The sequence below is a fragment of the Branchiostoma lanceolatum genome, chromosome 14, assembly GCF_035083965.1.
Source record: "Branchiostoma lanceolatum isolate klBraLanc5 chromosome 14, klBraLanc5.hap2, whole genome shotgun sequence".
NCBI lineage: Eukaryota > Metazoa > Chordata > Leptocardii > Amphioxiformes > Branchiostomatidae > Branchiostoma > Branchiostoma lanceolatum.
This window is the reverse complement of record NC_089735.1, coordinates 2474455-2497900: the sequence shown is the minus strand read 5'-3', so window position 1 is coordinate 2497900 and position 23446 is coordinate 2474455. Positions and strand designations below refer to the sequence as shown.

The 23446-nt window shown below is 41.9% G+C and overlaps 1 protein-coding gene across 2 annotated transcripts; it reads right to left on the bottom strand.

Annotated features, from left to right (window-relative positions):
- Nucleotides 1-1708: 1708 nt before the first annotated feature.
- Nucleotides 1709-23039, bottom strand: LOC136448276 (condensin complex subunit 3-like). Of its 2 annotated transcripts, none has more exons than XM_066447613.1 (23): nucleotides 22925-23039; nucleotides 22510-22617; nucleotides 21396-21614; nucleotides 20572-20800; nucleotides 19958-20103; nucleotides 18791-18875; nucleotides 17345-17458; nucleotides 16397-16517; nucleotides 15587-15736; nucleotides 14009-14146; nucleotides 13427-13640; nucleotides 12550-12726; nucleotides 11918-12025; nucleotides 10865-10984; nucleotides 8619-8828; nucleotides 7964-8145; nucleotides 6786-6981; nucleotides 5554-5724; nucleotides 4776-4989; nucleotides 4026-4172; nucleotides 3344-3440; nucleotides 2596-2748; nucleotides 1709-2218 (listed from the first exon to the last, which is right to left on the bottom strand). In XM_066447613.1, the coding sequence occupies exons 2-23, from the start codon at nucleotides 22615-22617 to the stop codon at nucleotides 2167-2169; spliced, it is 3351 nt and encodes a 1116-aa protein (XP_066303710.1). In that variant the 5' UTR covers nucleotides 22925-23039; the 3' UTR covers nucleotides 1709-2166. The 2 variants fall into 2 exon arrangements, with proteins under 2 accessions (XP_066303710.1, XP_066303711.1); XM_066447614.1 differs by having other exon boundaries at nucleotides 4026-4166.
- Between the last annotated feature and the right edge of the window lie 407 nt (nucleotides 23040-23446).

The following is a 23446-nucleotide window of genomic DNA, read 5'->3' as shown; positions in this document are numbered from 1 at the left end:
GAAGAAGTTAAAATAATCGAAAACGTACTTAAAACCGTACTTCCACATTATTGTACAAAGCATAACAAAGGACATGTCTGTAGCCAAGTACATGTCTATGAAGTTTGATGCTTTATATTTTACATTTCTGAATGTAGTTTTGCACCAAGAGCTACCCCCTTAAACAGATGCAGATTGAAAACCTAGAAAAAGGCATGTTTCTAGTCATTTACAAGTATATCAGAAAACCCCCAAATGGAAACAAGCAACATCTGATAAATTTAGCCTGTAATTGGTTCAGCTTCATCTGCTTTCTGAGGTAGCTTGTTGGGAGATATTTTACCAAGAGATCTATCACTTATCATCAAGAAATTTGTTCTTTTGTAGTACAAGTTTAATGAATATATTCCTCTCTTCAGCTTTTGATAGTCTTGGAGATATCAATTTTTCCCTTACTAGCTCTTGTTCATGTCTTATACATGTACATTTGTATATTACACCAATTTTTGTATGCCATTTCAGCCTGTGAAGGACATCCAAACCTTAACTCTTACTTTTATCCATGTTATCAGAGTAATGAATAAAACAGGTAAAGATGTTTTGTACAAGTTACCATGTTCAAGAGAGGGAGATTTGAGTTTGGTCACTACTAGTGATAACTATGTTTGCAGTGTACTGTGTGCATGCACCATTTATACTTGTTTTTGTCATCTATTTCAATTGGAAAGATCACAGTGGCAGGAAAGAATTTAAGACTGTGCATAATTCAACAGTCAAGGCATTGACCATATTCATTGTACATTTTGTATGCACTGCCAAATGGTACACACTTATAAACAAAGGAATGTCATTCCATCAGACTGAGTGTAAAAACCTGCACACATTATAATAAGTGGGTTGGACGAGTTTGTTTCACTCTGTTGTGTAGCATGTTCACATGTTTTTTTTTCTGTGTTGCTTTTTTTGGCTTTATGGCTCCTTTATATAACTTTGAAGTTTGACAATAAATTTCACTAAATTGGACAGTCTGAACTCCCTGTTTACACAGTGCATACTTACATTAATTTAGTTTCTTTCTCACAAGCCTACAAATGCCCTGGTGAGTTGGGCAGTGTACATGAAAATGAAGCAAAAGTTTGAAGTACACACATGTATTTTATATACAGTCATGTACTTTATAGAGCACTAACTATGCTTGCTTTCTCGACGATGAAAAAAAGAGAGCTTGCCAATGTCAAATGAGATCAAATATTATAACAATACAGAAGAGCAACATCATCACGTAATTAATACGTAATCAAGACAAAACTGAAGTGGTATACCCATAGCACAGGTGCCAAGTCTTTCCAAAAAACATCTATCATCATGCAGTCCATAAAAAGTTGGCATCCAAATTAAGATGTTGGCTCAGAGAAACATCACCAAGTTGATCGGACCAAAGCAACAGTACACAGAGACCCAGACATCAGCACATGAAAGAAAGATTAAAAAAGAGTTGCTTGTGTTCATCTGTGAGTACAGCTATAGTATAATGGAATTCAAGTTCCCTCCAGTCAAGAGACTGGCAAACAGAAATAGGAAGATAAAAGAATGATTTAGAAATGAACACTTGGCCCTTTACCCACATCCTTCTATCTTTCCTAAAATCATCAGATATACCATCAAACATAAAAGTACCATTATAATGAAAACTACAACGTAAACTGTGCAAAAGAAACTCCACATCAACTGAAGGTGATAATTCACAATTTAATCACCAAGTTCAAAGGTCGAGACCAAAGCACATGACACACTACATGTATCTTCAAACAAACGTAGGAAATGTCTAAAAATCATACAAAGCTGTTAACAATTTTAAAGAAAATTTTATCGAAACTTTAAATCATTGTATGGTGTAAGTCTTTTATCTAGGCAACCCAAAAGTTTCTCAATGTATTTCTAAATTGCGTATTAAGGTACCTGTTAACGTTAGATTGAGTGTATAAAAAGACAGAAAGATTTGATAGCTAGTTCCTTTACACTACAAAACTCTAAACACCCGATAATAATAGTTATGGCCTATCAGATTCTGGACTGTTGTCTTTGAGTGGTTCCAAAGTTCAGTATAGGAGTTTCTTTGGTTTTCATTAAACTGTTTTCTTGTGGATCTATTTAATTTGGGCAGTCCAACATTGACCAAAGGATGACTCAAGACGTGTTGTCCAACGATCGCAAAGTCCTTCGAGAAGACCGCTTGGGTCTGGAAAGCAAAACGAATGTTAGGTTTCTTTTGACATTTGAATGTTTAAAAAGCCTTCTCAAAGTCAAACACCACGGCACTCCTTACATCTGAGAATAGTTCCATCCGGTTGGGAAATCACTGGGATCACTATAAAGTCTCTTCAAACTCAATCATGTTTTGGTAGTCCTTCTAAGACCTTTATTATCCAGTGATTCAACAACCTGATGAAACTATCCAGTTATAAAACTTATACTGGCTGGTTCTACTTCACACTTTAGCTAGAAAAGTAACTATCTCTTGGCTTTTTTTGAGGAGAGATATCAACACTTTAGCTACACAAGTAAAGATCTCTTGGCTGTGTTTGACTAGACCTTATACCAAACAACACTCCTTACACTGTGAGGGCGTCGTTGTGGGATGCATCACTGCCGGAGTCTGACAGCAGGTCCTTTAAGTTGACCCGGGTTCGTGTCGCGGCCTTACGAGAGGAGCGGGGACGCGAGGCGGGGGCTGGGCTCTCCGACACGCTGGCTTCTGCGTCCGCATCACTGGGGAGGTCATAAAACATGCAAACATCAGGAAAACTTGTCTCAGTATTGTTTAGATCTGTTACAACAGTAAGCATCTCTTCTCATGATCTGACTTGAAAAAACTAATAATTGTGATGTGTGCTTCCTCCCTGGCTTCTGCATCGGTGTCACTGGGGAAGTGACACATGCATGGAGAATGTTTTAGTTGGAGTTGGGGATAACAGCGAGAATACAACAGCAGTGAGAATTTTCCCTATTAAGAAGCATTCAAACCTAGTCTCTACCAGGCCTTCCTACGGGCATATGGATTGTAGAATTCAGAAAAAAAGGAATAATTGGCCAGTAGAGTTAGTCCACGGTAAGGTTAACATCAGTAATAAACACAAAAACAGCAATGTTTTCATAACTTTTTCAGCGCAAGTTTCATGATCTAAGGAAGGTTTAAGATGGTTTAGAAGAAAAAGAAGAATATAAGCGAGAGATTTTTTTGGAAAGTCCAGACTTGTTTCCAGACATTTAGGTGTTTTTTGTACTTGAACCTGAACGATTTTACAAGTCCGGTTTAGGTCTGGGTTTAGCTGCGCAGCACTAGTGTTATAGTACAAACATGTACCTGTCTGATTCCCAGTCTGCTTTCTTCTTCCCTCTCCTGGCAGAAGTTTTCCCTGGAGTTTTGGCGGCTGGTTTCCTCTTGGCAGCTGTGCTTTTACCTGTGGTGGAAGGACAAAATAAACAGGTTTAAACAAATTATATGTACATTTCTCACCCAACATTCCAGCATCAAAAAGCCAAACGTAAGAAAACTAGAGTCTACAATGTTTGGATTCTTTTTAGCATTACTTATCAAACTTTACGCCACAAAAAATCTTTATGAATGCCATTCTCTGCAGTCTCCAAATTTAATACAAGAGCGCAAAAAAAAGGTGCCCAGATTCTCAAAACAGAGGCCATAAAGATTGAAGTAGTAAAACATGGTGTCATTGTGTGTGCTGATGTCATTCCATAAATTTACTTGCTGTGGCCTTTATTTCAGGACTGTTATTCTTCTTTCTTTCACTGTAACTTTATGTTCACTGTTTTCACGGTCACCTCTGTACCGTGAACTTATCACCACCGTGAAAAAAACTGTTGTTAGCATTCATGATTCCTTCACATCCGTTCTGCCAATCACTTGCCACCACCGTGAAGTTAAAGTTCAGTAGAAATGTGCATTTCCCTTACACCGTGAAATGTTGCTACCGCGAAGATAAAGTGACGCTAAGTACATGTACAGAATCATAAAGAAGGAAGAGAACCTTTCTGGGCCTTCTTGTTGGTGGGTGGTGCAGGAGTAGTGAACACGTTGTCCTCAAGTTGGTCCACATTTTCCACAGCGGTCAGCACAGACGACTCCAGGACAGACAGCTTTTCTGAAGCCTGACTACTGCCCGTTTCACCTGTATCTGGCGCAATGGATAAAAGGGTTATTAGGAATTTCTCACTGTATAAATATTACAGTGGGGTCGTGTGGCGTAATAGCAGGATTTTCGACTCAGAACCGATGGGTTCCGGGTTCGAATCCCCTGCTGCCACCGATCTTGTGCCTATGGGAAAAAAGGCACTTCACACGATTTTCCCCACTCCACCCAAGTGTAAAAGTCGGGTACAAATGTGTGTGGGTCAAGACATCAGCAATAGCTGCCTGTGTCCCACGTGTATTGCACTGTTGCAATTTCAATAAATCCAAATCCTAAATATTATAATGTAGAGGATGAGAGGTCTGGCATACATGCTACATCAAGTCTGGTTTAAAAACAAGTTTGTTGCAATTTTTAGCCATATTTCGGAAAAAAAATACTTGCAAATTTGTTTCCTTTTGAAACAAAAGGAAGGCCATACTAATAGTAGAACAAAAACTTCATGTTTTTTTTGGTGATGTAAAAAAATTACACTAGATTGTACTTTCTCAAGTAAGGATAGTTTTTTCATTAGCCTGTGTTTACACAAGCTCTCGGCCGGCTGGCCACTAGGAGCGCAATTCGTCAGGCTAGTTTTTTCATCAGTACCTTCCTTGTCCTGAGTCTGTTCAGTGCTCTCCTTTGCTCCAGCCTCCCCCTGGTGTTCTGTTGACCCCTCCTGCTGGTTCTCTGTAGAGCCCCCCTCCTGATGTCCTGTCTGACTGGTGTCCCCCTGGCCCTCCCCAGTCAGACCTGGACACAGGTCACACAGCATCTTCTGGAAGTGCTCTATGGACCGCAGCGACAGTCTGTCGTCCAACTCCTGGGGAATGGAAGGCAAAATGTTAAAAATTAGTACTGTTCGCTCGTTCTCATTTAAATGTACACATTTTGTAATCTCTGTTACCGATTGAAATAAGACGTTCCTGGCATTAGGATATGCGACATATAAGATGTCAAACTGTAGTTTTTATGACGACTTAAAACTTTTCTAGCTTTTAAAAACGGCAGTTGCATACCTTATATGTGGCATATCTTAATGTCAGGAACGTCTTACTTTTAACGGTAACGGAGATTACAAAATGTGTACATTTAAATGAGAATGAGCGTATTGTGTACATTGAGGCTTAGCTCATACAGGGTTTCCTGGAAATGTTCTATGAAGGACAGTTTGTCATACAACTGGGAAAGAGGAAAGTGAAACATTTGTATCATTTTGATGGCCTAGCAAAGGTTCAATGGTTTCGTCCAGGCAGTAGGAAGGCACAGAAAACCTGAAGAATATGGAGTGCCTGGGAGTGGTCTGCCTGTCATTCTAGGAAAAGGTGAATAAAGTCGAAATCAGTTTGAAGTTCCTTTTGAAGTTTGAAAGTAAGAAAGGACTCACCTGAGTGATCTGCTGGGATAAGACGTAAAGGTCCTTCAGGTGTGCAGTACTGGAGGCTGTGGGCTCCATGTTCCCCAGGATCTTACAGAACATCCTGACGTCAGGTGAGTAGGTGTCCTTCAGGACCTCGTTGCACAACTTCAGGGCCAGGTTATCATGGGCAGAGTAATCCTGGGGAGAGGAATACAAAAATTTGATTGGAGAGTTTTGACCAAGCAGTTTTTCAACAATGTAGACAATTATTTTGCTTATTTGCATTTCACAAAATGAAGACATAATACAAACAAGAGAAAATGAAAGTACAGGAAAAAGAACATAAGCCACGGATCCAAAAACAGTAAGTAAAGGTGGAAATAGAAATGGAATACTTGTAAATATAAGTAATATCCAAAATAATAGTAATAACAGCCTCATTGGCCAATAAATATAACAAAATCGAAGGCATTATTATCTTGAGGGACAGAAGTCAGTTTGGGGAGAAAACCATGTGTTACACAGCTTTATGGACAGGTTATCATGGGCAGAGTAGTCCTGGGAAGAGGAAGACAAAAACTGATATGAGAGTTTTGATTGAACAGTGTTAAATAGATCTTGGGGGCTAGAAGTCAATTTTGAGAGACAGGAAAACCTTGCATTACACAACAATCCGATTTTAGAAGTTTAACTGCATGGACAGAGAAAAATAGATCTTAAGGGGAATAGATCTTATCATGGGCGGACTAGTCCCGGGGAGAGGAAGACAACAATACAATTTTACAGTTTCAACTGTATAGCATAAAGTCAGTTTTGAGAGAAAGGCGAATCATGTATTACACATTTTAAGGGCCACATTATCATGGGTAGAGTGTCCAATGATTAGAAACGCATATTCAGCGTTAAGAATTTGTGGTTGAGAAGTCACAATGAAAGCTACAAAAATAACATCAGAGCCAGAGCTGGAAAGAGCTAGTGGCTGCATCCACACTATCACAAAACTGCATTTACCCGGCAACAGAAGTCGTGGTAGACCCAAGAAATCCTGGACTGAGTGCGTTAAGAAGGACATTACAGAGTGCGGCCTCACCAACGTGGACCCGCTGGACAGAGCCGTTTGGAGGCGCTGTGTGAGGACTTGCCGAATGCTGCCTACCCCCTGCGTCAGGGAACCCCGCAGCAGTATAATATAATACTGGATACTGCTACTACTACTACAGCCAACACTTCAAGATTTACAGTATGCATTTCCTCCTCACCTCCATGTCCCTGGGCAGGTCGGGTTTGCCCGTCCTCTCCACGCAGAACTGCCTCATGTTGGTGCGGCTGGTCAGCGTCGTCAGCAGACTCCCCACGTTGCCCACGTCAACGGTTGCCAGGGGCGACGTGTCGGGGGCGTCCAGTAACGTCTGCAGGGTGGGGAGGAATGCCTCCTCCACACACTCCTGGGTGGACCTGCGGAAAAGGGACAGAAACAGGCTATTAGCTAGCAGGGCGTCAGGGCGTCTCGTGGACGCCCTACACTTAGAAAACAAAGAAATCAGACGCCCTCCTTTAGCAGGGGACACAGGTGGGAACAGAATGTAATCTTGTTGCTGAACAGCCAACATTATAAACAGTTGTTCCATTCATACCAGGGCTCGAAATAGTGGGTGCATGTGCACCTGTGTGCACCCAAAATTGGAGCTGTGCACCTAATTTTTGGCTGTGGGTGCACCAGTGCACCTAGATATTTTTGTAGGCAATAGGCCTTTGACAGAATATTCTTGAAATGTAAGTACTGTATCAGAAAAAGCAATATAATTTGTAACAGTTGTACTTTATTTGATGTATCAATTTTGAAGTTAGCTGGCATTCAACTTTATTTTATGGTGCACCCAAAATTCTTTCTGTGCACCTTATTTTTTTGGTTCGATGCACCAGTTTCCAAAAATGAATTTCGAGCCCTGCATACTGTCAGTGTACTGCTTCTAAGTGTGGATCTGAATGACATGCATGTAGGAATGCCACCTGTTGTACCAACCAGTTCTGTACTTGAGTCGGTAAATACAAGCAGCAAAAGGAACTGGCCGATTTGAGTCAACACACAGCAGGGCTTGTAACATGTGTTAAACTTAAAGGTGTGGCTCTCTTTTTCAGAGTGTGAACAGCTACTGTCTCATTTATTTGTGGTAATCTGAGAGAATCACACACACAGCCTTCACAATTTGCAACATTTGAAATCAGAGTGTGTGGCCTGATAGACATGTACTGTTAGTACAGTACATGTAATAGTGTACGCAACAACAGAAGAATACAAACCTTCCAGAGAAAGCGAACATTGCGAAGAACTTGCCAAGACAGTGAGAGATAGGTGTGGTAGAACGTAATCTACAATGTATCTCTATTGAATCAAAACTGTTTGAAGTAACAATCTACACAACAAAAGACTACAAACCTTCCCGAGAAAGCGAACATTGGGAAGAACGTGCCCAGGCAGTGACGGAGGTGTGTGTCGTCCTCGGTGGTCGGGTTGTACCACAGGAGCAGCAGTCGCGACAGCAGCTTCCCGCTCAGCACACGGCCAGACATCATCAGCTTGGCCAGGCCTTCAGCCGCGTTGGTACGGATATCTGTGTTCTAAGAATGACAATATAAAGCTAATCACTATATAATAGCCATAAACTTAACCTTAGGTGTCTGTGTTATAATGCCGCAGTCAGACAAGAAGTTGACCAAATTCTAACAATTAAATAAAAGTGATTCAAAGATTTCATGTTTGTACAACACTGGGCTACCAATAACATTATATGGGAGTACCATTCGTCACTTTAAATCTCTAAAAACCTTTAGGGCCAAATATATCAATAGCTTTACAAATCAGCAAAAAGAAATTAAATCTGTATCATCAGTGTTTGATAAACATGGCTAAGGCCACACCAATTTAATTTCTTGGTTAACAGAATTTAATTTTCAAAAAAAAATCCAGCCTTCTTTTCTCATGATTTTTTTTCTAAAATTTTTTTTGTTGAAAATAAAAATCCGTTTACCAAGAAATTAAATTGGTGTGGCCTAAAATAATCAGTTGCAGAAGAGCTACTATAAACCCCCACCTCCGAGTCCAGCATGCCAGTCAGGATAGACAGCAGGCTGTTGGCTGTGTTGTTAGGCGTGGCCTGCTGTGGCTCTTCCGTCTCCCCCTCTCCCTCCTCACCCTGGTTCTGCTGTTCCGCCCCGAAAGCCTTCAGGCCGAAGATGAGCAGCAGGTCAAACACGATCCGCAGCGCCGTGACCTGGATCGCGTCGAGGTCAACTTGGGAAGCCTGCAACGGACAACAGACATGGGGATTATTGTAATTTTTAGCAAAAGAAAAACTCAATTTTGAATCATACTTTTCCTATTTTGTCTACAGCTCTTTTCTCAACGATAGAAATAATGCTCCCTCTCCCCATCTGTATGACGATTCATGTGTCATGTTAAGCAAGAAACTCAAATCCCGAGCAAACATGGGGCAATAGTTTGCAAGATGAAAGAAAATAAGCTTGCAATCATACTTCGATTTGGGATTACCACATTTTTATGTTTAGCCATACCTAGTATGGCTAAACATATTGTTTTTACTCATGTTTCTTCTTCTTCTTCTCCTCCTCCTCCTGTCAAATCTTCAAATGGATTCATCTCTGTCATTTTTTGACCAAATGACCTGAAATTTGGTACAGAGGTAATGTAGGCAAAAACCAATGTGCGCTTTTTTCCTTTTTTTGATATTGACCTTGAAAGTGATTTTATTGAGGTTTTTAGGCTATTTTTAGCATATCTTGGCCTCCTGCGCCCTGGTATTTCAACCGAATGACCTGAAATTTGCTGTATATGTGGCTTGAACAAATATTTAAAGGACTACATTCCCATTTTTGGCATACATATCTTCAAACGATTTATTTTGGGCTTTCTTGACAATATTTGCCACTTCTGTCACTTTCAATACTACATATGACCTAAAGGTCAGTGACCCCAAGTGACTTGCACCTGGCCTTGCATGCCTGTAGCCTTGCGACCACCTGATTGGTCAATTGAGTTAATCTAATCATCTTGCATTTCTGGCGCTAGCATTCACGCCAAATATGGTATGGGAATTCCTAGGACATGTGATTACATGGCTTTGTTCACTTTTTTTTTAACAAAGATACACATCTGCAGTTCCTATGTATTAAACCAAAATAATGTGAAATTTGGCCTTGGTTATGTACACAGGCCCTCATTCAAATGTTTGGCATACAGCCTTTCAAAACGATTTTTTAAAGAAATAATTTTTTCGTTTCGTTATTTTCAACCCAAAATGTAGACTATTGAATCATGCATTCAAACAAAGGGGTGTCACATTTTTATATTTCACCCATACTATCGCTGAAATATGCTGTTTTTGGTCATTTCCTTCTTCTCCTGTCAAATCTTCATATATATCATTATGTATACTATGGAAAACTTCATTCTTCCCTGGGGTTGATCTTTTTTAATTCAATTTTGAACTGGGTTGATTATGCGCAAGAGTGTAATTTTCAGCGGATATTTTTCCACTGGTCTAGTTTACATGGAGATGGCACGGAATATCCCATTCTTGCAAGGGGAGGATTCTGTAATTATTTCTTTCAATTTTGAGCTGGAGTGATTATTTAAAAGTCCATTTGTTAGCAGAAGTGTATTTGTTTATCAATAAGTGGATATGGTTTTGGACTGGTCCATATTGTGTTGATGTGCTACTGGAAGACTCCATTCCTGTATGGAGAGACTGATAATTGTTTTTAAACTCAATTTTGATCCATTTTTTTTAGTGGAAGTATTTTAGAATGGTCCATTGTTATTTTGGGAGAGTCTATTTTTTGCATGGCGAGGAGTATGGCTAAACATGCTGTATTTGCTCGCAAATGTTGCCTTTCTAGTTCATTTTGTCTCACTGTCTCACTCACTATAATGAAGTTTGCATGTCGTTTGCTGTACATAATAACATCAAGTATTGTTTCATGCTAAAGAACAGATGTTATACATATAGCTATGTGTTACCTGTATGAAGAGAGGTAGGTACTGCACAGCTGTGTCCTTACATAGCACAGCTGTCAGGCCCAGTGTTAAGGTTAGGGTGTGTTACTTAGATTTATTGTTATCTTATGTTATAGTTACTGTAGCCAACATTACGGCAAACCTTACCTGTAGGAAGAGAGGCAGGTACTGCACAGCTGTGTCCTTACACAAAACAGCTGTCAGCCCCAGTGTTAAGGTTAGGGTGTGTTAGATTTATCGTTATCTTGTGTTAGGGTTATCTTATGTTATAGTTACTGTAGCCAACATTACGGCAAACCTTACCTGTAGGAAGAGAGGCAGGTACTGCACAGCCGTGTCCTTGCACAGCACCGCTGTCAGGCCCAGACAGCGGACAGCCATGTTCCGTACAGCAGGGTCCTGGCTCTGGATCCCGGTCAGCATCTGAGGGAAGACAGCAACAACAAGGTGGATCAACCTTCTGACACAAAATGAAGATCAAGGACAAGAAGTGTGACTGTGGGGCCTCCACTGAAACCCCACAGCACTACTTGCTGCACTGCCCCTATATACTGACGCGCGGAACACCCTCTCTTCCACTGTCGAACGTCTTGTGCGGCAAAGCCCCACTACATCTCTTTTACTCCCGGGGCCAGCAGCCCACAACTTTGAGACAAACAAACAACTGTCTGGGGCACTGCATACGTATATTGAAACAACGAAAAGATTTGCTTCCAGCTGAGACACCTTTAAAATGTGCACATTCAGTAAACAATGCATTACTTTGAATTGTTTACTGAATTATCTCTAGTATTTTATTGTTGTACTTCAATGTAATTGTAATGTTTAAGTGGTCCGCAACATCAGCTTGGCTGCCTGGCGCTCCACTATGTATTGTCTTGTTGCAATTTTTAATAAAGAAAACCTTCTGACTCCTGAGGTTCATTTGTGCACCTCACTTGCACTGGTTACAGCAGAGGTTAGCATGAAAACAGTTAAACATGTTTATCTTATGATATCCATGACTATAATAAGAAAAGAATCTAGAATATGGATATTTTGATGGCTTACAAAATAAGTTGATAGTCTTTGCCATGAGCAACAAGCTGGTGCGTGCAGTGCACGAGTGCCATCTATCAGTTTTGACTGCAACACAGGGTACTGAAAAGTACATGAATATCACTGACCTGTATCTGTTCTAGACAAAACCACTTGTGTAATACACTAGCAAGATCAATCTGTTATGATACAACAGCACCAATGCTAACGAAAGGAATTACACATAGCTAGATTAGGACTGTAGACTGTTATTTTAAAGAGAAATATGATGAAATGGTAGAGGAAAACACCAGAAGTTGTCTGACGAGTTGCTCGTACCAGAGAGTCCACCAGTGTGCGCAGGGTGGGGCTGAGTCCCTTCAGGGTCAGGGTTTGTAACATCTCAGCAGCGATGGTCAGGCATCGGAGCAGGGTCACAGAGTCGTTCTGAATAAACAAACAAACAGGTCAAGCATTGCAGCTGGAGTCATTCGGCAGGAATTACTATCAGACATGGCCACAATTACAATGCAAAAGAAACACATTGCTGCATTTCAGTAAACACTACAAAGTTTTTAAAAACAAATCAACTTTCAGATTTCAGATTTTTTAAAGGAAATAACTAAGAAAATAGTGTGCTTTCTCCATTTTAACAATTCCCTGTCTTCTAAGCATAGAGCAAATTTCTATGACATATGAGAAATAAAGACATAACTCTCCTCACCCCTCACAGACAATACCTGGATGCCTGATGGAAGACAGCGGATGCAGTTACCTCAGTAACTAAGGCTTCACCAATTTAATTTCCTGGTTAACAGATTTTTATTTTCAAAAAAAAAAAAAAAAATTTTGAAAAAAAAATCATGAAAACAGAAGGCTGGACCTTCTGTTGTTTTTTCGGAAAATAAAAATCCGTTAACCAAGAAAAAAAATTGGTGTGGCCTAACCTTCATCAACCAATCCCTCCTCACCTTCTCGGTCCTGACCTCCTGGGTCTGCGGCTGCATCTCCTCCAGCAGGTCGGACTTGCTCAGCTCCAACTCGTCGACTCTGCCCTTCATTTCAGCAGCCTTCTGAAACTCCTGAGCTGCCACAAGCTGGTCCATTTCCTCACGAGCCTCGTTGAGCTGGACTCGGATGGACGCAAGCTGGAACACAGACAAGTACATGCTAGCTTACAGAGCTATAGACTATAATGTTAACAATGAAAGATTTCTGGAAGTGCCCGAACAAGCTGGTCCATTTCCTAACGAGCCTTGTTCAACTGGACTCGGATGGACGCAAGCTGGAATACAGGGGATATGTTAAACTTACAGAGCTGTAGACTAGAGTGTTAACAATGAAAGAGTTCTGTAACTCCTGCACAACCACAAGCTGGTCCATTTCCTCACGGGCCGCGTTGAGCTGGACTCGGATGGACGCAAGCTGGAATACAGGATTATACACACATCAATCTTCAAGAATAGAAAAATTCATCTGGGTCCTTTTAGTTCACACTTACCTAACCAAAGGAATAGATTTTTGTCGCTAAATCTTCTGCATTGAACTGGGCTATACTCATATGGACTTGCATGCAAGCAAAACAGAATTGTAAGAAACACACATTGAACTTACAGAACCAAACTAATCCAAGAGGGACTGAAAGAGTTGCACAAAAATTTGTTTCAACACCTGTTCTTCACTAAGATTTTCTCTGGTCAACTTTACATTTCTTGTACAAATTCTTCTTTTTCCTAAAGAAAGGTCTGAGCCTTTCTAACTATAGTTTCCTACACTGTATATCATACCTGTATATCATACTGGATCATATCTGGTTCCTAATGTTGCAAATTTGTCCAACTAGCTCACCTTGAGTTCCTTCTGCCTCATCTGTTCTTGGCTCAGCGACGTCTCCAGGACCGTGATCGGCTCACGGATGTCCGCGATGACCTCCACGACCTCGCGTATCCTTGCCTCCTGGTCGGGCTGCACGCTGCAGTACCGCAGGATCAGCAGCTTCAGTAGGGGGCGCGTCATGTTGTCTGACAGGAGCATGTCGTGTACCAGGCTTCCCAGGCGCTTCCTGGAGAAATAAACAAACAAACAGTACATTAACATTCTAGTCCTGTGCACTGCAGTACCAGTAGCTTCAGTAGGGGGTGCGTCATGTTGTCTGACAGCAGCATGTCGTGAACCAGGCTGCGCAGGCGCTTCCTAAAGAGATAAACAAACTGGTCAGTATGTGACCCTAATGGACTGTCTGTAGTACAAGCGTCATATTGAAAGAAGAAAAAAGTCTGCAAACAACGACTGATCTAAAAAAATTCAAAACTTAAATTAAATAAGTTAAAATCATATCGCACGCACGCACGCAAACATTTCACCCTCCTTCCAGGTTTGTTCCTTACCATCTACCCCTTCCTTAAACTTAGCTTAAGGTCATTTCCTTACCTTCCGACCTCGTCGGTCAGGTCAGGGATGCCCAGTATCATCATCAGCTGCTGAGCAACAAACTCCTTCCTCAGGTGGTCGTCAACAGCTGACGTCATGTCCAGCCCTCCTTCCACACTGGGCAGGGTCTGCAGGTGACTGGAAGCACAAGAAATAAAAAGTCTTTAAAGAACACATGACAAGCACGTACCCCCTTGGAACTTTATAAAGGTGGCCGGGGACACAAAACTAAAACTTTTTGGAGAGATCTGTGTCCCCTCGTGACTTTCAAGTGCAGAAGAGCCACTGTCATGTCTGTGTTAGATGTGTGCCCCCTAGTGACTGTTAAAAGGGCTGCAGAATAGTTGAGGCCATGTCTAAGCCTCCCTCCACACTGGGCAGGGTCTGTAGGTGACTGGTGGTATAAAATATACAAACTGTTAGATGTCTGCCCCCTTGTGACTTTCTGCAGGTGGCTGGAAGCACAGGAGATAAATTTTTTTAAAGAACGCATGACAAGCACCCCCTTGGAACTTCTAAAAGGTGGCCGGGACACAAAACTAAAACTTTTTGGAGTGATATGTGTCCCCTACTGACTTTCAAGTGCAGAAGAGCCACTGTCATGTCTGTGTTAGATGTGTGCCCCCTAGTGACTGTTAAAAGGGCTGCAGAATAGTTGAGGCCATGTCTAAGCCTCCCTCCACACTGGGCAGGGTCTGTAGGTGACTGGTGGTATAAAATATACAAACTGTTAGATGTCTGCCCCCTTGTGACTTTCTGCAGGTGGCTGGAAGCACAGGAGACAATTTTTTTTAAAGAACGCATGACAAGCACCCCCTTGTAATTTCTAAAAGGTGGCCGGGAGACAAAACTAAAACTTTTTGGAGTGATATGTGTCCCCTAGTGACTTTCAACTACAGAAGAGCCACTGTCAGGTCTAAGTTTACACTGGGCAGGGTCTGAAATAAATAGACAAGCTCTGTGATAGATATGTGCCCCCTAGTGACTGTTACAAGAACTGCAGAATAGTTGAGGCCATGTCTAACCCTCCCTCCACACTGGGTAGAGTCTGCAGGTGGCTGCGGACAAAAAATAAAACGTTTGGGTTGGATGTGTGGCCCTAGTGACTTTTAACCTTCTCCCTTTATCAGCTTTTACTACTGCAACAGCAGTTCAGTCAAAGAACAACACATGCATACAAACACAGACAGACAGACAGACACGCACATAAACACACACAGGCACACACACACTCACAAACACACACACACACAGATACTATACATGTACATACACACGCACACAGTCACATTCACCAACACAGACACACACCAACACACAAATACATACACAGATAAACACATACAACACACACATACACAGACACCCACACACACACACACACACATACATACACTCATACGTCATAGAGACACACGCACACACAGTACCCACCTCTGTACATAGTCACACAGGGCAGTCAGGGTGGGTAACAGTCTGTCCAGATACTCCTCCCCCTCTGTGCCCAGGGACTTGACATACTGACACAGGCATCGCCAGTACAGACAGACAGACGCACATACACACGCACATACCCACCTCTGTACATAGTCACACAGGGCAGTCAGGTTGGGTAAGAGTCTCTCGAGGTACTCCTCCCCCTCTGTACCCAGGGACTTGACATACTGACACAGACATCTCCAGTACAGGGCCGACTCACAGCTCAGGCTCTCCAAGGGAACCACATGGCTGAGAAGGGGCAAGGAACAAGAGCTATGATAAATACATTGATGAAGGTTAGACATCCAGGTAATAAGATACGCCAAAAATGATTACTCAAGCAACTGGATAAGATTTTGAAACAGTCAGACGTTTCAGATAGCATCCGCAATCTTTCGTCAGTGACTAAAGAAGGATCTGGTAGAACTAGGTTTTATACCATTCAGAGTTTTGGTATAAAAACCTAGTTCTACCAGATACTTCTTTAGTCACTGACGAAAGATAGCGGATGCTATCTGAAACGTCTGACTGTTTCAAAATCTTATCCAATTGCTTGAGTAATCATTTTTGGTATAGCTATGACAAATAACACTCAGCTCACTTTAAACTTAGGATATGTAAAATATCAAACACTTTTGAAGTATAATGTATCATGACATTTATTTTTCATGACAAAGATAAAGATACTGTGGAAGCTAGTAATTCTTGATTTGTTAATGGTAACATACTTACTTTCACGGTCATTAGTTAAGCGCTAGAATTTTACAATCACAACTATTTGATGACCAACAGTCGAGACAGTAATGTTTGTTCCCACCGTTAAAATCAGATGCTGTGAACTACTCCATTTCCCTCCAACCGCTAAAATTACCAACTGCAATATTAGATAGATTTACAGTAAGTGCTGACCTTTCCTTCAGCAGGTCAAAGTTGGTGATGAGTTCGTCGGTCGGTGTCTGTTTGAACATCCACATGACGGCCGCCTCGATGGTCTCTTCTCCTGTGGGGTTACCCGTGGTCACATCCTCATCTGGGAGAGACATGTTACAACAGACTTTCAGTTTCAGCATACGTATACACAATTATATCATACACGGGCTGCGACAACCTTTCATATGGGTATTCGAACCAGCCCGTGCTTAAAGGTATGACCAGGGCTTCCCTGATTCGATTCAAACAATTTGAATTAGCTTTGGGTGTGTCGGTTGTGCCGCTGTCAAAAATTTGAATCCTGGATTCGGACTTTGGAATCAATGTTGGCTCTCTCAACCTCTGGTGCAATTTGCATTGAAATGTGCGTTTTCTCGGGTGGGTGTGAAATAAAAATACAACAGGGTATATTCCTCATCACCCTCGGTCCCAGCCCTCCCGCGGGTCGGATTGCCCTCCAGCCTTCAGGGAATACGGAATACATCGTGTTGTAATCTATATTTATCAGTCCTGTGTGAAAAGAGATTTTGTTTTCCACAAAGGTACCAACAGTTGAAATCCGATGTACTCGTTTGTTTAGCATGAAAGTTCATCTGTGTTGGTAGAATTCATCACGTGTCTCTGATGTCACATTACAGAAGTAGACGGGTCCATTCCGTGAACAAGGTTGACGGAGTCAACCGAAAATTTGGGTAAGTCCCAATTTCTAAATGCAGTGTTGGATGAAAAGTTTAATCTTAGTTAATAATGTACTCGTTTGTAGTCATGTGTTCTTCTGTGTTCTCTTTCCTTTTATTCCTCCAGGAGTCCTGAAATATTTTGGTTTACCAGATGTTGAAGTCCAGGGAAATAGAGGGAATGACAAAGTCAAAGAAAACACCTTTGGCCACGCTTCAACAGTTCCAAACAGAAACATACAAGTCATACCAGTTCCACAAGTGGTCTCCACGTCCAGACACCCCAGCAGGTCCAGGATGTTCCCCTCAAACAGCCTCAGCCACGACTGCAGCAGTTTGGTCCCACACACCTCACGCACCGCTTCTGTACAGGGGGAAAGTTATAAACTTACCTACAAGTACATGACATTGTACTTAGTTATTCCACCCTCCTTAAAGCAGGACCCCTATCGCTCGATTCGTCTTTGGCTTGCTCGCGTAGGGGCCCTGCTCTTCAGCAACGGTTGACACGGTTCTGGCGCCATTACTGACAGTTGCTCATGAATAGTTAATGAGCTATCCTTATTTGGCGGTTAATTTGTTCTGAACCTTAAGTAACGATGTGAAACGTGACCTGATTGGTTGATAGCTTCCCAACGTCCTTTGCGCTTTTGCTTGAGATGAGGTTTCGCAAACCCTCTGATTGACTGAAGCTGTTTTGGTGGCGATGGCGCCAGAACCGTGTCTACCATCGCTGAAGAGCAGGGCCCCTACGCGAGCGAGTCAACGACGAATCAAGCGATAGGGGTCCTGCTTTAAGGAGGGTGAGTTCTTCAGGCCACCATTGCTTACAATCATTTTTGTCCATTGCTTATTATTATAGTTCTTCACTTTGTCCCAACTGTGCCTCACTGCCACAGAGTCTCGCTCAACCTTTGTCTTTCAAATTTCTTCCACATTTTGAGACAATTACAATCACAAACCACAGTAAAACTGAATTCAGGGATTCCTTTCCCCATATTCCCTATATTCTATCACCATATCCAACAGTTCCTTTTCTTATGGTTGCTCTTGTTTGTTTGAACCTTTGTTTATTCATGATAAGCTCAAATCGGCACGCAGGCCACTTTTCATTGAGGTCATGAGGGAAGAGGTACGGGTCAGATACAACATAGCAGAGATACACAGTCATCTGAGTCCTAATAACTCTATCAACATATATCATTACATATTTATGGTACAACAATATACAATTGCTACAACATACAACATATAGTAGGGCGAAAGCTGGTTCATAGGTCCTGTCCATTCGTTTTGTTCATATGGTCTTATATCATCTTATATGGTCTGTGATGTAAAGAATACATGAGAAGGAATAAACTGACTGCATGTACATGTACATGAACATATAGTAGAACTTAAGCACTTAGTAAGTATATATTCTAAATCGAGTATCGTTAAGGTATGTGATATTTTATTGTATGTATATCTGTTTGCTTTGTACATGAACATATAGTAGAACTTAAGCACTTAGTAAGTTGTATTCTAAATCGAGTATTGTTAAGGTATGTGATATTTTATTGTATGTATATCTGTTTGCTTTTACTTTAGACTGATTGTAAGACATACTTCACTTCAGCCAATAGGCTGCTATTGTATGTTGTGTCATGGGACGTCAATAAACCATTCATAATGATAATAATACATGTAAACAGACCTGCCCTGTCGTTGAGTCCCTGCTGCAGAACCTGCAGACGCTGGGCGATGGTCAGGGCTCGGATGTGGAACTTCTCGGCCAGGACCTGCACAGGAGAACAGCTTCCATCACTTACACATCAAGGCGAACAGAGTGTTTATGTCAACCTTTTTAATAGATGGTGTACTCCCATATTGATGTACTAACATATTGATACGGAGCACTGGGAGGACCTTGCAAGCGAACATTTCCTGGTGGAGATGCACACTGTTCAGACAGCTCAAATCAGGAGAAGCCAGACTGATGCACAGCGCAGAAGAAAAGCAGACCCGCAGAAAATAGCTTTGCAACAGAACCGAGTTAGCTTACAGATGTGATTTTTGTGGCAGACACTGCCATTCTCGTATAGGGCTGTTTAACCATAGTCGATGCTGTAGGGCTGTTGTGAATTAGGATTTTACCATGGTCAATACTGACCGACGGAGGCCATATATATATGTACTCCAATAGCGGACTACCCTTGGCATACTATTTACTCGAGTTGGACTATTTCTACTATTTTCCCAGCGATCCGCAGAGCCTGGTAGAGCCTAGGTGTACTGTACGTTTGTGAATATTAGACATCCAGGTCAGGAAAAGAGGAATGAAATTGAATCTTTACTACTGGATTAATAGTACATTTGTAAACTCTGACGTTTCAAGCGCCAACCCGGCAGCTTTTTTTCAATGAGGATTGATAACAGTACTGGATAACAGTATACGTACTGGCTGTACTGTACTTTTAAGTCTTTAAATCATTGTCTCAAATCCACAAATCTGCCAACCTAGCTAAAATACTTCAGTACAATTGGAAAATAAGTACTAGGTAGACATCTTATAGTTAGTGTTTTCTCTAAGACAGTCTTACTGTATGTCTGACGACATCCAAATTCATGTACTCTTTCCAAAAAACCATGTTACTTTCAATATATCAAGCAAAGAAATGTTTTCTTCAGTCTGTATTTACACTTAGTTGCTGAAATCTTGAAATTTGTGTGGTGCTTTTATATGTTCGTGGTTTAAGCCGCGAGCTCTTGCCTCAAACTCAAAACACTGCTCAAAACACGTGTTTTGTCTTACATGTTCTTACGCTGGATTTCATCTTTGTCATGAAACTTAAGCGAGCGAACTTGGATGCATTTCCAGTACCTTGAACGCCATGACGCGCACGGACTGGTTGACATCCCGTACCCTCTGTAGTACGCCGCTAAGGGTGTTGGTGGAAGGCGCGATACACGACAGGATAGCTCGTCTCACATCAGGGTTAGGGTCACAACCCAGCAGGTACTGGTACGCTGGGGGATACAACATTATTATATCTGTCATTTACTACTATAGTATTAGTAGTATTAGTACTCCACTCAGAGTGGAGGGGGAGATACAGGACAGGATGGCCCGTCTCACATCGGGGTTAGGGTCACAACCCAGCAGGTACTGGTACGCTGGGGGGATACAACATTATTATATCATTTACTACTATAGTACTAATAGTACTAGTACTCCACTCAGAGTGGAGGGTGCGATACACGACAGGATAGCCCATCTCACATCAGGGTTAGGGTCACAACCCAGCAGGTACTGGTACGCTGGGGGGGATAAAACATTTATGATTTATACTTATCCATCCATTGACTACAGGAAATAGTTCATATTTATAACTGAAAGCAAATCCATTAAGATACATGTAATGCACTGAATCATTGAAATACATAATTACAGTATTGCTTTCATGACGTTTCAACCACATCCTTTAAATTTCCTACCTGTAATAACAGCACAGCTTTGGTCCGATGGGTCCTGTAGTCGAGTCAGCGCCAGGACGGCTTGCACACGGATGGCGGGGATCTTATCGCGCAGACGCATCAGCATGCACTCGAAGATCCGGTCGTACAGGTCATCGTCCACCTCCGCATCCTCCCCGAGCGCGTTCAGCATCTTGTTGATCAGCTGACAGGCGCGGAACCGCACGGCCTGGCTGTTGGCGTTGTGGGACTGGAAGGTGGAGACGAGAAAATATTGGACCATGATGAGCATAAGGAGGTGGTGGCACGGTGGTCTTGTAGTCAGGGTTGTTTGTTGTCTTACAATCTAAAGGTTCTCCTCTAGAGATGTCTTATCAATAAGGTTCTGGGTTCGAATCCCTAGCAGGCGAGAATATTGTACCTTTGAGAAAGGCACTTAACACCTATTTTATTACTCCACTCAGGTGCAAATGAGAACCTAGCTTTCTCATCCTCTCGGAGTCGGATGGGATGCAAACCCGGAGGTCTTGTTGTTTTAGGACAGCCACCTCGAGCATGTTAAAGAACCCACCATACTTATCGATAAGAGTAGGGGTCCTAAGTATGAATGGATCAAACCTATCATCTTGCATAGCTTGTACCAACTGAGTACTGTACAAAAACAGCACTCTAATAGTCTAAGTATCAAGGTTCAAACCCCAAAACCCTTGTGATACAGTCGAGGGATTGATGATCAAAAGCTAGACAACATGAACAGTATACAGTATACTACTCAGTAACTGTAAACACTGATACTTCTAGGTTCATACCCATGGTTCATACCGGTACTTCTAACTCTGCTATACCTTCAATAGGAAGTCGAACAGGTCCATGTGGAACTTCTTGTTGCCTCCCGTGTTCTCCTTCTCCTCATCGCTGCCACTGCCGGCCTCCGTGGCGAAGGATCCCGCGAACTTGGCAACGAACTCCAGAGTCCGCTCGACTGCGGGTTCACGGCGGAACACCACCAGGGAGTGTTTGAGGTAGTGGATAAACTCGGCCTGGAACTGGGCGGGGTCGGGGTGCTGGGGACAACACATGCAAACACGTCTTAATTCAATTCAATTCTTTATCAACATACTAGTATCAACATTGCAGACGTGCCTTTTGTAAAAAGAAGGTAGCCTGAATACTGTTGATACCTACAAATTAAATACAAATTAACACATATATTTATGATGTATATATATAAACTGTGCATCCCTGTCATGACAGATACCCATTATCTTGTGTTACTGTTAGATTCTACACTACAGTCTGGACTGGACTGGCGAAGAAAAGAGTTCTGTACTAGTACTAGTAGTGCTTTTGTTCTTGCCGGGGAGATGAAAATGGCCCCCATCATCTACATCATAATATTCATATCAAAAATCATAATGATATTAAACCTAAACCGTGTAAATCAAGGGACCAGCAGATCTATAGTATCATCTTGGTGAGCAAAAAACTGCTGGTGTACTGAACGTGGCATGTATGTTTCTGAATAATTAGTTAGTGATAGGGGTGGATACCGGTTCGCTGGATCTGATTCGGACCTTTATAACATCCAAGAACCGAGTCCCAAAAACCTGAAGCCAAAACCTGAGTCAAAAAAAAACCTGAACAAAGTACAAATAATTTTTCTATTTTGTTTGACAGAAAGCTTTTTGAGTCTCCCTCCTGACAAAAAAGGAATTTTAAATAAGTGCAACATGCAAATATCAAAGACTGGTTTGTCTTGAAAGTCTTCTCACCAAGAAACTTTTATAGTCATGCGTGTCAGTATTAATTCTCTATGCTTAATATTGGTCTAACAAAACAAAACATCAACTGGACAGGATCAGGTCCAGGGTCGGGTCCGGACCTGAACCTAAATCTTTGGACCTAAACTTGGACTTGGACCTTATTAAGCCGAACCGGTATCCACCCCTAGTTACTGACCGTGGCATGTATGTTCCTGAGTGCTGCCAGCAGCTTGGTGAGGTTCTGATGTCCCTTCTGACACTCCTCGAACACGGCGCGCAGGGTGGTGGGGCGCTGGCCTCGCATCTGGGGAGGAACGGAGATGGGTTGTTGATAAAAACTCAAGGGTTATCCGCCTACTGCCAGTAATGGTTCCTGAGTGTGCAGAGCCTGTAGGATCTGCACTTCATGTAAATTCTAGGGTTTTTTTCGGTGTCGTAAAAATTATTTTAGCTACTCAAAATATAACGACGCCCCCCTCCCACAACCTTATCTGCACTGTGCACGCTTATCCAGGTCCGTTCTACGGTAACATCTATACTTGTCTTGACTTCAATTAGTCCATTTATTCGTTTAATCGTCGGAAAGTATACAACAAGTGATTGTTTCTTACCTTTTCTGTCAAGTTTTGCACCAAAAACGCTTAGACAGTAATCGTGACAACAAAAATCCGTTTTTCAAAATGGCGCCTGTCTATGGCGCATGCGCTATAAATAATGTGCGCTAATTGGTGCAAACTAACCAATCGCAGCTGTCGAATATACGCCTCGTTCCCAGAGTAGGACTGCTCGATCCCAGGGGGTGAGTACACTGTCGATTATTGATCGATCGATTGATATTTAGTCGATCAGTCAGTTAAAGGATCCATAGATTTATCTATCTATTTATTTATCTATTAAGTGATTGATTAGTTTGTTCATTGATGAAGCCGGTAGTCGATGAAGGGCCATGTTGTATTCATGTTGTATGTATCCTCCCCATCTAACGGTCGTTAGGTAGCTGTAGTTTGGCTCGACAGCAATGTCCAGCAAATGTTACTCGGCGGTGGGTGAGGTTTTGAGACAGCCGTGGAAGACTTCCATAAATTGTTTTGAGAGTAGCATGTTGTGTCCAAGATATGTTCTGTGCCCTGTGC

Bases quoted from the DNA above. Each gene is read 5' to 3' on its own strand.
- LOC136448276 (XM_066447613.1), bottom strand. From the start codon at position 22,617: ATGCGAGGCCAGCGCCCCACCACCCTGCGCGCCGTGTTCGAGGAGTGT. The intron at 16,518-17,344 runs GTATGACTTGTA...TGTCTCTCCCAG, and splicing joins GGAGACCACTTGTGGAACTG to ATGAGGATGTGACCACGGGT. The intron at 4,173-4,775 runs GTACTGATGAAA...CCATTGCGCCAG, and splicing joins ACAGACTCAGGACAAGGAAG to ATACAGGTGAAACGGGCAGT.